Source organism: Lampetra planeri, chromosome 25, assembly GCF_965212315.1.
Source record: "Lampetra planeri chromosome 25, kcLamPlan1.2.h2, whole genome shotgun sequence".
NCBI classification, from domain to species: Eukaryota; Metazoa; Chordata; class Hyperoartia; order Petromyzontiformes; family Petromyzontidae; genus Lampetra; species Lampetra planeri.
This window is the reverse complement of record NC_136131.1, coordinates 9041751-9054525: the sequence shown is the minus strand read 5'-3', so window position 1 is coordinate 9054525 and position 12775 is coordinate 9041751. Positions and strand designations below refer to the sequence as shown.

Here is a 12775-nt window from a genome sequence, read left to right as displayed (position 1 = left end):
AATGCTTTAATGACTACAGCCAGCCATTAGAAACCGCTACTCTCACTAGCTCATCGGATTCCTCCAGCATCAATAAATATTCACATTCTGACAATGTATACAACATAATAATATAGTTTGATCTAATCGACGACATCGATAACAATCGATTACGACAGCACGATTCGCTACCAGTAAAGATAGCCTACGAATCGATAGTAATTTCACTAATCGTGGAATCGATGCAGGCAGCCAAGATTACGTGATGACGTCATGACGTAAACTACGATCGCTGACATCGTTACGCTCGCACGTTCGTCACGTAATGCCGTAACTGGCCGACGATGACGTCATCGCGCTCGGACATCCGCTCGTGGTGCCAACCATGACGTGAAAGCGTGATTACGCAATTTTATAACCGTGGTTTTGACGTCATCACGATCGATACTCCCCGACTATTCCACGACAGCCGCTGATGCGTGATGACGTTGGTCGAATAGGATATCAGCCTACGTCATCACGCTTTCACGTTCTCGTAATGTTCACGCAATTGAGTTACGTCACGTCATTGCGTCATAACGGAATGGGCGGTAGTTGACGTCATCACGCTCGACCATCCGCTTTCAGAGCTTCCAAATCCGTGTAACTGTACTGTACCGTGATGATGTCATATTGTACCGGTGCCAGTGACGTCATGACGCACGCCGGATATTACGTCATCACAACACATGGGACATTTGCACAACGTTGGACGGTGCCACTCTCAGCGCCGCGTATTTTTGAAATACATTTTTACTAATGCGACTTCGTTAACCGGTGGTTGTGTTTTGCATTGGGGGAGGGGGGGTTCTCATTTTAATCGGTATACGCAGCGCAGTTGTCACATCGCACGATCGTAAAATATTGCGACGGCTTGGTGGTTGAGGGCCTTCAATCTTAATTTTGGAGCTTTCGTGACTGCAGGAATTATTCTTTGGTTCTTTCGGTAAAGTCACGTATAAAGATAAAATATTAAATTAAATAATAGCATAATACGACGTTTCGATTGCAGGTTGAGGGGCCTTCTTCATCCAGCAGTGGGATTGGCTCCATGCCCGATGGTGATTACGATTTGAGTTGCGTTGTGTAACGCAGATAGACGAACGCTGCGTAAACGTGTCTCGTTCACATTCGCAAGAGGCGTGAGCCGTTTATGACTCATGTATTCGTTTTACTCCATGCAAAGGACATTTGATCAAACGTCTTGAATGCGGCGTGGCTTTCCGGGTTAAAATCTGTGAAGTAAGTGACATTTGGCTAACGCACAGTGCTGCCTCCACCATTGCAGCTCATTGGGCTGCTCGCTCCCCGGCTAGCCATTGATACAGGTGTCACAATGCAGCGCTGTCAGAATCAGAATCAATACCTAAGGCTAGGAAGCAGACCGTGAGGGAGCAGGCTCGCGATTACAACTCCACTCCTCGCTCGTCTGAAGACTCCTCGCTTTGAGACGTACATCACCGGTGTGACCGTCTGCACCAAAAGCAGCATTGATTATTTTGTTGTTATTAAATAAACTAGGTGACTTTCAACAGTTGTATAACTTTAGGGTGGAGACGATACCTTGGGTTGAGCCACGATTTGTGGACCATTACTCCCGAGAATTGGGGAGGAGGATTTTCATCACAAGTCCCCATGGAACGAGGCGCAGAACGGGTCGTGGCCCTGGTGGACATGGACTGCTTCTATGTCCAGGTGGAGCAGAAGTTTAACCCGCAGCTCAAGGGCAAGCCGTGCGTGGTGGTGCAATACAAGGGCTGGCGGGGAGGAGGGTGAGTGGCTATGATTTATTTGTTTTCTCTTACCGAAAAAAACAGAGTATGGCTATGAGATGTTTACTCCCTCGCCTGGTATGAAGGAGGTCGTGGGTTCGAGCCTGACCCTGACGCCTGCTGCTGTATATTTGAAGTTTGCTGTGTCTTTCTCCACGTGGTCGTGTGGATTTTTCTCCGGTACCTCCGTATTTTTCACTCCGCATTTAGAATGAACGCGCGTTTCGAGTATTTGACCGATTTTGTAATCCCACGTGATGATGACAAGCCAGCTTCGTTGCGCTATCATTTGTGGTGAGGTCGCTTCTGAAAAAAAAGCGTTGTAGCTCATTGGGCCTTGGTAAAATAAAACAAATAGTTTATAGTTGAGTTTGCTACGATCCAGAGTAACCCCTTGTCACCCACCAGCACCCACCAGCGTGGTGAAGTTTAGTAGTTTACATGTGAACGCATTTACGTGGCCGTCTGTGGGGAGAAGATACAAGACACAACGCCTAAGATCCAGCACTATAGGCAAGGGTCAGTGGATCACGTAGAGATTTGTAAAAGTTTACACTCTCACTGGGCTGTGTGAGGTAGGCTAGATGGTAATACAGCAGGTGGGTTTGTAAACTGTGCGACCCTTTGGTTTAATGTTCTACCGGTGAGCGGTGAATTCTTCTCGAAACACGAAGAGAAAAAAAACTCATCGCAGGCGAAATTGTCCACCAAACACCCAAATGCAACAGGACCCTGCTGAAATTGTCTTGAGACTCTCAAGCTTTGAGAAAATGTTATTCCCTGACTATTATTGTCCTTTCGATTGAAAGCTTTCGTGACTGCAGGGATTCATCTTCTTGGTTCTTTCGGTAAAGTCACGTAGAATGGAACTAATAAAATAATGAAAATAAAACATAATAAAATAATTCTCACGACGTTTCGGCCACAACGCAAGCAGCCGTCCTCAGGTAAAGACCAGGTCTGTCGGAAAGGCAGCATCTGAATGTCTTTCCGACAGACCTGTTCTTCACCTGAGGACGGCTGCTTGCGTTGTGGCCGAAACGTCGTGAGAATTATTTTATTATGTTTTATTTTCATTATTTTATTAGTTCCATTCTACGTGACTTTACCGAAAGAACCAAGAAGATATTATTGTCCCCGTCTGCTCCACCGACCCCGTCGCCCCCTCCTCCTGGGATTTTTGCACACAACGTTTGGTGTACGGTGATTTTTTTCTGCAATGTTTTGCTGTCTTTTCTTGGATTTCTGTTTGCACTTAGTCACATATTCACTTGAAGATGTTTCTTGTTAATTTTTTTTGTTTGTTGCGGTTGCACCCGATTCAAGAGCCGAATGGCTCACAGGGCTATACCTAATAAATGAACTTGAACTCCTCGGGGGTGCAGCATCATCGCGGTGAGCTACGAGGCGCGCGCCTTCGGGGTGAGCCGCAACATGCGCGGAGACGAGGCGCGGAAGCTCTGCCCCGAGCTCCTCCTCGCCCGTGTCCCCGAAGCGCACGGCAAGGCCGACCTCACCAGGTGAGCGCACCGTCGCGCAGCCCGCAGCCGTGACGCGTAGCCGGCAGCCGTGACGCGTAGCCCACAGCCGTGACTCGTAGCCGAAGGGCGATCGCATTTGTTTTGCAGAGGTTCGCGCGGTTCGAGGCCTGTGGCCGTCCTGGTTAATACTGCGGGTGTATTCGCAAAATTATATAACGCTCCCCCCCCCCCCCCCCTCTCGATCTGCTTCACAGCGGAGGTTAAAGATCTCGTGGCGTCGGTTGCAATTGTAGGCCATGTGTGCTGGCATTAAGGTCAATGTTTTTAAACTACCGTACTCGCAAAATCACTTAATAGGGTAAAAACGCACAGCGACATCTCCCCCTACTGGTTCACTACACTCATCTGTGAACCGTGTGTTCATCATAGCCTTGCGCTGTAAGAATGGCACAAATACCAAATGTAATTACATTTCAATAACACTTGCAATTATCATAACAGAGAGTGAACTATTCACCGTCCACTCTGGTGCCGTTTGGCAGGTACCGGGAGGCGAGCGTGCAGGTGCTCGACGTCATGGCACGCTTCGCTATCGTGGAGCGCGCCAGCATCGACGAGGCCTACATGGACCTGACGGGCGCCTTGGCGTCGCGCATCAGTGCCTTGCACGGCCGCCCCCTGGTCCCCGACGACCTCCCCGGGACCCATGTGGAGGGGTGGCCCCGTGACAGGGAGGTAGACGCGGCCGGGGAGGGAGACCCGGCCGGGGTGGGCGGAGTAGAGATCGACAAAGGTGCGCCGTTTACTGTTACAACACGTATCACAAATGCAACTGCGCCTATGACCAAATCACCCATAATGTCAGGTCACATCAGATCTTGGAAACCAAGCAGGATTGAGATTGTACCGTGTTTGGAAAGGCGACCACCGTGCATAACAGGTTGTTGTTATACGCTGCTGCTGGGCTACGTTGTGGGGGGCAGACGGCAGTGCTGTAAAATCCATTTTTATTGTCATCGTAAGAAATCACAGTAAAATGTAAGCATGCACAAAGTGATCACGTGCGCAATTTTTGCCATAAAACGATGACGTGGCCAAAGCAAAACAAATACATTTTAAGTTAATCTGGAGGTGAGTTTAGTGATTTTTTTTCTATGTTCACACGAGTCCATTTTTTTTGCGTCACCAGAAACGCGGCGAGTCCGTGGGTTGGCGGAGTGGCTGTCCTCGCTGGGGGCGGAAGAGGACGGAGAGGGGGGCGCCGCCGCCACTAACGTGGAGCTGCGACTGGCCATGGGGGCCGCGCTGGTCGCTGAGATGAGGGCGGCCGTGGAGGCCGAGACTGGGTTCCAGTGCTCGGCCGGTATCGCCCACAACAAGGCGAGAAAACTTAACGCGCAGTGTCACATCACACAATAGTATAAAGTCCTTTTAATTGTGACCCATTTTATTCCACAGTCTCTTTACTGATCCATGAAAACTTCGATAATTAATCGACTGGTCAATTCCATGATTCGTAAGTTTATTTGGATAAGAGGGGTGACGCAAAAGTGGTCGTGGTAGCCGCTAAATTCGTATTGTCGATTAATTTTCGTAGATAAAAGGAGTCCTGTAAAAAATCTTTCAATCTGCATTCATCTGAATACTTTAAAGATAGGGGAGTAATTTTTTGAATAATATGAGAACTCCTTCCTTTTATCTGCAAATTTGCTGATACAGGAATGGTAGCCTCCACTTGGACACAGTTCAGAGGAATCCCACTGTAATTGCACCGCCACGAAATGGACTGTGTTCGCCACCGCAGTGGCAGTAACGGTTATAGATTTCCGGTTACGATATTTGCTCTCGCACGTGCCGGTAACGCGTTGCGTCTTCTCTCCCTGCATCGGTGCAGACGCTGGCCAAGCTGGCGTGCGGCATGAACAAGCCCAACAAGCAGACGGTGCTGTCACCGTCTTCCATCCCAAAGCTCTTCGCGACGCTGCCGATCGGCAAGATGTGAGTGTGCGGTCAGCCTCCTTGTGTAATCACACGAGTCTGTGGGCCCCTGTGTGAGGATGTGGGTCTTACATTTTTTTTTCAATCTTATTTTTTACGTGGGGTTGAGCGATGATGCAATGGTCAGCACACTGCACTACGAGCCCAGTTACCTGATTTTGATTCCTTGCCACAGCAAACATCAGCGGTGGGTGATGTCTAAACTGGTCCTGGCCCATCCCCGATCCCATGTAAACAAACCCTCAAAACAATCTCCATACTGAGCAAACCATCGTTTGGCCATACGTCCGACATTTCGCTGCCACGTGCTGGAAGCTTTTTCAGTTCTTGCAGTTGTTGAATATCCCAGCAGGTAGAGTTAAAGTTCCTCCATCCTCCCACACAGCACGTGGTATCACCTGCAAACACATCGAAGCTACACAGTAGCACAATCACGAAAACCTACGAGATTGTAGCAACCCTAGTCGTAACACCCTGTGTAACAACCTCATGTGTATTCTGTGACCCCCCCGCCCCCACCACCGAGGTGTATTTCCGTGTGCATCGCCAGTGAGCTGTCTTTGTTGCGCGTGTGCGTGGACCCACCCGGCTGCTCAGACGTCACTTGGGGGGGAAGCTCGGGAGCTCGGTGGCCGAGACGCTGGGCGTGGAGACGATGGGGCAGCTCGTGGAATTCACAGAGGGCACCCTTCAGGCGCGCTTCGGCGAGAAAACCGGGTAAATTTTGATTTACACCTGATGATGATTGCTTGTGTTGCAGTCGAAACGTCGTGAGAATTTTTATTGTTTTATATTTATATTATTTTATTATTTCCCTTCTACGTGACTTTACGGAAAGAACCAAGAATATGAAAACCGGGTAACTTAACTTAAAACAACGGAGTGGCCGTCGCAACGCAAACCTCCCTTCGCGTGGCTATGCAGGGGTGGAAAACCTATGGCCTCACCGGCTGGATGCTCACTGTGCAAATTAATGTGGTACGGCCCGTGGCCACACGAGAGATACAACACCGAAACTGCCCTGCAAGCATCTATTCCGCACTAATTGGGTACGAGAAGGAGAGTACAGCATACTCTCTCGTTATTCGGGAGGGATATGTTCTCGAGATGCTCGTGAATAGAACATTTCGCGGATAATCGTATTGGCCTATGAATATTGTACGCGTAAAACCTACAGATGTTTCTAAAGCTTCGAAATTTCTCTCGTTACTTTGTAATTTTCTCGCATCACATTCTCTCTCATCATTTTATCTCATCAGTTTGTTTCTGTCTCTTTCGATACAGTTGTGTAGAGCTCCATATCCGATTCGTGGATAGCCAGTATCGCGGATAGCAACTTCATGAGTAAAGAGGGAATCATGTATTTTCAACCTGGTAATGCCATGTTTCAAATTTTAATGCATTCGATCACTTTTGTCATTGTAAGGGCCTCTTGCAATGTGTATGTTAAAAAGTGGAACGCAATTAGGTACATGTATCATGAACATAAGGATGCTCTCAGTCAAGATAACATCCCTTTCCGATGCGTTTTTGGATTTTACCGCGTGTTGTTCTCCATGATGTCCGACGTTTCTCTTCACGCGCCGGACATCGTGCCATGAAACGTTGGACATCGCGCCGAACAACACCCGGCACAACCAGACAACACATCGGAGAAGCCATACAGCGCAACCGCGCAAAGCCTGCGCAGTACTGAAATATTCTCCATGACATTACGACGTAGTTACTTGTTTGAACGCACGTTATATTTTTATTTTATTTGAAAACACTGCGCCCTGTTCTCCAGCACCTATATTTCCCTTTCACCTCCCCCCTAGGTCTGCAGTACAAATAAAACGAGAGCCGTGCAAGCCGATGCATGTGTTAGCGGAAACTTGGCATTAAGTATAACCATTTTTTTAAAGACAAATATTGTTGGAAAATGCCTTTCCGCTAACGCATGAATGAGCTCCTTGTTGTCTCGGAGCACTCCCACCTGGTAGTAATTTAAGCTTAATAATTATTGCTACGTATGGCGTGGGAGTTTTGTACGTGGGGTAGTTGCTAGGGCACAGGGGAGAGAATAGGGCAAGGTCTTACACCTGCGTAAACGTCATGTTGTGGACATGATGCACGTGTTTTTGAGACTGCTGGCACAGTGGTTAGCACACCGTGCTGCGGACCTTGCTACCTGAATCCGATTCCTTGCCGTGGCTAACGTCAGTCTGGAGTCGTAACAGAACTGGTTCTGGGATCTCCCCTAGGTAGACTACCTTAACACGAGTAACTGGTGCAATGTGTTAACATCACCAGCGGGAAGACAAAGGTTGTTGGGCATTGTGCTTGCCACACCCCCTTCCCCATAGTGCACTGTGGCATGCCAGCCATGTGAAACGCTTGCCAAAATAGCAGTCTGCACCAACAGCCTGTCGAAGGGCCACATGGCGCAACCTGAACTTTGTCTCTTGTGAGTGCAGCTCGTGGCTGCACGACCTGTGCCGTGGCGTGGAATTCGAGCCTGTGCGGCCCAGGCAGCTGCCCAAGTCCATCGGCTGCAGCAAGAACTTCATGGGCCGGGAGGCTCTGGACACGAAGGAGAAGGCAAGGCGGCGGGCCCTGTCGTGCATCGCCACACGTGACCGATACATTTATCATGTGACGTTGTCCACCTGCCCGCCCGCCCGCGAGAAAATTACGTGGCCTTAGTTTTCAAAATGTAGGTGGCGGATGCGCCAGGCGATTTGGTAGTGACACCTCGCCATCCATTGATCGCTCGGGCAAGTTTGGGTGATCTGGCTGCATAGATCGGTGTCCCCTCATCGGCGCTTACCCGTGTTCATTCCTCCCGATGCTCTGCGCTATGTGGCAACGGACTCTGACCCCCAAGCACCGGCAATAGCTTCTTCGTCAAGGTCGCGGTTTTAGGCGGAGCGACGGCTCCCTGCTAGACCAAAAATGTAGGTGGCAGGTGGCTCAAAGGTCACAGCTGGCACCGCTGAGGCCCTGGGTTCGAATCCAGGTGCTGGACAAATCAAATTTATCGGGTTTTTTTCAATCATGCAGAACTGCCCCCGAAGTGTGTCACTTCGACACTTCTTGTGGATTTGAAAATGCCAAGTTCTCTGGAGTGGCAAGATTACTTTTTACCCTTTGTATTTTCAGTGCACCGGCCACCCCGGCTGGCCTCTGGATAACGATGCTGACGTCATTGTGGAGATAAACAGAGTCGAGCATATTAATGCAACGTGCCTTTAAAGAGCATTGTGGAGGGAGGTAGCTGGGTGGGTGGCTCAAAGGTCAAAAGTGCTGGGCTGGCACAGATTACATCCTGAGTACCAATCTGGACAGCTGCCCTTGCTCATAGAGTTGTGATGAAACGAGTTTCTCAAGTGTAGTGGGTTGATGGTCTCAGCCCAGTCACTGATGACTGAATCAACATTTTTTTACATTTCGGTTTTGCACTTAACTTGGCTACATTCCATCTCTGAGAATTACCAATCAGTTTGACCGTCAAGTAACTTGACTTGTCTCTCGCGTGGATTGGAATGTGCTGCCTCCTGCCGTATTGACCCAGAGGGTGAATTGAAGAGACCTCGGGGTAGCTCTGTCATATCCGCTTCCCTGGGCCATTCTCCAACAGCGGAGGGTTGCACTGCTCTGCAGAAGGCGCGAATGGGAAACTATCTCCTGACACGACACCGATAACACATCGGGAGGGGGAACCTCAAAATACAAACACATTCCTGCGGAGGGAGCTGGTAGGAACGTTGGGTTGCTCGGTCAATGGCCAGGGTCAACGGCAGCGTGATGTATTCCGTAAATATGGCCGACTGTGAGGGCGGGCACAGGCCGGCGTGAGTAGGTTATAAGGACACCACGGGGTGACCAGCCCCTCCCCACCCAGCCCCACCCCTCCCACCCCCCACCCAGTCCCTCCCCACCCTCCCCTCTTCACCCAGCCCCACCCCTCCAATTTTTGGATGCACGACGGACGGACACAATAATCCCCTGTGGGCTGGTGTAACCAGGAGGTTCCTACCAGTAAAAATGTTTCTCTGTTGTTGGAATGACCCTTAGGTGCAGCACTGGCTGCAGCAGCTGTCACTGGAGTTGGAGGAGAGACTGAGTAAAGACAGAGACATGGTAAGAGAGCTGGGTTCTAAAGACCCTTCCTGTTTTACCATCATCTATTCACCGCTTGATGAGGGCCTCCCCACACTTAAGCTGGTCTCTGGGGTTATTTGACCATACTTCACCATACTGGTGAGTGCATGTTGGTGAAGGTGGGCAGTAGAGAGACGTATAACAGCCCCACAGCAGCCAATAATGGAGCCTGTGCTGTGCAAGGTGGTCGTTCATTCAAGCGCTATCCAGGCTCAACCCTGATTAGTTTTCGAGATCTGGTGAGATGCGGCACAACATGGGTGATTTGGCCATATTATAAATGGTCTGCTCTTGTAAATTCCACTGTTTACATTGAACGCAGTGCAACAATTCAGTTTCCGCCCCCGCCCCCCCTGGTCTCTGGAAAGTAGATCCCATGCTCGACGGTGACACGAACAAACGCTCCTTCCTAGAGCTGGGCTATACGATTGGTCAAGTAATCGATTACTTACCTCGTTGAATTACAAAAAAAATTTCCCAAAAAAATCTCGCCTGCTCCCATGTGTGCTGCTGAACGAGGCGAGTTGGCGAGGTTTGCGGACGTCGTCAGCTGTGTCGCACGTGACTTAGCTTGCGGGGGAGGGGGGAGTTTCCCACATTGTGAGGGAGGATGTGAGAGGCAACCACCATTTAAAACAGGGGCCTGATTAATCGCTCGCAACAAAATATTTAACCGCAGTTTTTATCGATTAATGGGTTTAATAAACTGGCCGTCCCAGCTCGACACCTGCATGCGTGTGGATCGTGAAGCTTGCGAGCGTGTCGTGCGCGGCAGAACAATCGCGTGGCCAAGCTGCTGACGGTGGGCGTGCGGCTGAGCGGGGACCAGCGCTACTTGGGCCTGTCGCGCTCCTGTCCCCTGGCGCGCTACGACGCACGCCGCATCACCAGCGACGCCCTCGCGCTAATCGCTGCCTCCAACACGGCTGGTGCTCAGCAGGCAGCGTGGTGAGCCCAGTGTGAGAAAGTATCTTGACCCCCCCCGCCCCCTCCTTAGAACTGCAACCCCCCTCTGGAGTAAGAACACTTTTATCTGAAGGCAGAGAGCATAGAAGTGGGGGTATGGTGTTGTGAGCAGAGGTCGCAAACGGGTTTTGATTCCTTACCCGTACCCGGCCGCACCAGGGTCGCAAACGGGTACCCGGCCGTACCCTACCCCCCGTACCCAGCCGGGTACGGGTATCGGGTACCTGATTGCGACCTCTGGGATGAAGCCATGTTGCAGGCGCGGGTGGGTTGATTCTAGGAACTTGAATTGTGAGAAGAGACAAGACGTTGGGAAATGAGTGACAAACAGTTACTCACCAGTGACTCACGGCCTACCCGTACCCGGCCGCACCAGGGTCGCAAACGGGTACCTAGCCGGGTATCGGGTACCTGGTTGCGACCTCTGCTTGTGGGACCACGGGATTTTGCTGGACCACCCTCTGCTGCCCACCACGCAGCACTGCAGCCTATCACAGCCCATCGTGCACGGTGGTCACCATTCTAGACGCGATCCAGGCTCAATTCTCCAAAGCGTGTGGGATCCGACAGGATTGGGTGCATTCCGGGCGAGTTGGTGAGAGGCAGTGTGTGAGTGGAGTAGACCGTGTGCAAATTCAAATGTGTCCCTCCACAATTCTGTTAAGGTTTATCAAACTTGTATTTCTCTTGTATTGCTCCTCTTTATCTTGAATGCAGCTCTGCAGCCTTCTCTATTAAATGATGCAATTATCCTTCATTATTTCGTCTTCATCTGTTCTTTAAATTAATCCACACACATCCACCTGCACCCTCCAGGTCTCCAGCTGTCACCTGCCTGTACCTCTCTGCCACCAAGTTCTCCGATTCTGCATCGAGTTCCGGGGGAATCGCCAGCTTCCTGACGGGCGACACCTCGGCCACCCAGAGCCTCGCGTCCCCCACGCAGAAACCTCTTCCTCCACCCCCCTCGGCGACACCCGAGGATCAGCGTAACGATCGGAGCCCGGTGGCGACGGACAAACCGGGTATTCTCCCCTTCTTCAGGAGAACGGCCTCTCGATTAGACGGCCTCAGAGCCGGGAGCGAGACTCCAGTGCAGGCGTTGACCTGTGACCTTCCTTCAAAGTCGATAGAGGGCAGTTGCCCTGAACCACAGACTCGTTTTCCGGCTCGGAGCCCCCAGAAGGTGATCTCCTCGTTCTTCCAGCGGAGGGCGCTCGGTGCCACAGTAGCAGAGACCACAACAACAGCGGAGTCGAGTTTTGTGGCTGAAAATTCTTGTGACGCACCGGTCGAAAAGTCAGTCGGCACCCAGGCCAAGGACATAACTGCAGGATCTGCAGACCCCAATCAAGAAATTCATGACAGCAGCAAATCAGACTTAGAAGCTGTCAATCATGTTGAGAGTGAGAAAGAACACGGGAAAACAGCCTTTGCTGCCAACAAAGGCGGCAATGATGGAGGTTTTGAGTTTTTGAATAAAAATGAAGATGAGTGCGATTCTACTGCGCTGGCACGTGACGACAGAGGTTTAGAAAGCAGCAGCAGCATGGATCGATCCACTTCTGAGGACCGAGAGGGAGGTTCAGCATCCTGCAGCACCTCGGAGGACTACGTGTTGTGCGAGAAGTGCAACACACGCGTGCTGGTCTGGGAGATGCCCGAGCACACAGACTACCACTTCGCGCGCGACCTGCAGGACTCCTTCTCTGCCGCGTCACCGATCGTCCCTCGAGGCCAACACCTGTCGCCGGCACCACCACCACCAAGACACTCCCAGCGTGGCAAGGTCACCAGAAAAAAGACGGGCGAAAACCCTGCCGCCAAACGGCAGAGGACCTCGGGAAACGTTGGCACATTGGATGCCTTCTTCAAGAAGTCTCCTGGGTAGACGGTTACACTTTCTAACTTTGCTGGATTTAAGCGGTAGGCTTAAATCTGTTAAATGTAAGCTTACGATTTTTAAACCTTTTTTTACCACATACCAAGTTCCAAACCTTACTGTTTTGCTTTAAACCATATTTTCTTTTTAAAGACACTTTGCAAAATCAATATGCAGTGGAGAAGGGTTTAAAAAGGCCACAGCCTATCGCTTAAATCGGTAGCATTGTAAAATGTACGTTTTTGATCACAAGTTGCACATCCGCCACTTTAATGCGTATACTGCTTTTCTTAAATGTTGTGAAAAAATAAAGAGCATTTTGTAAGATTTTAAAATGGTGGCACTGCGTGTGTATTCACACCACAAATGGACGAGCGGCAAAATCGTGCTGTGCTTGGTGTGTGATGAATGGTTGTGTGTACAGGTGGTTGGTGCAGGAAATCATGTGTACTTGTGTAATAATCCTTCTTGAGACGGCTTCTAAATCAGTCCTTTTATTTCCACTTCCACAATAC

The 12775-nt window shown here is 50.3% G+C and overlaps 1 protein-coding gene across 1 annotated transcript; it reads left to right on the top strand.

Annotated features, from left to right (window-relative positions):
• Nucleotides 1–683: 683 nt before the first annotated feature.
• Nucleotides 684–12595, top strand: POLH (DNA polymerase eta). The gene is made up of 10 exons (XM_078606237.1): nucleotides 684–1790; nucleotides 3176–3310; nucleotides 3814–4064; nucleotides 4461–4651; nucleotides 5166–5269; nucleotides 5867–5986; nucleotides 7726–7849; nucleotides 9326–9391; nucleotides 10188–10360; nucleotides 11195–12595. Exons 1-10 carry the CDS (start codon nucleotides 1654–1656, stop codon nucleotides 12267–12269), a joined length of 2376 nt encoding a protein of 791 aa, XP_078462363.1. The 5' UTR covers nucleotides 684–1653; the 3' UTR covers nucleotides 12270–12595.
• The last annotated feature ends 180 nt before the right edge of the window (nucleotides 12596–12775 follow it).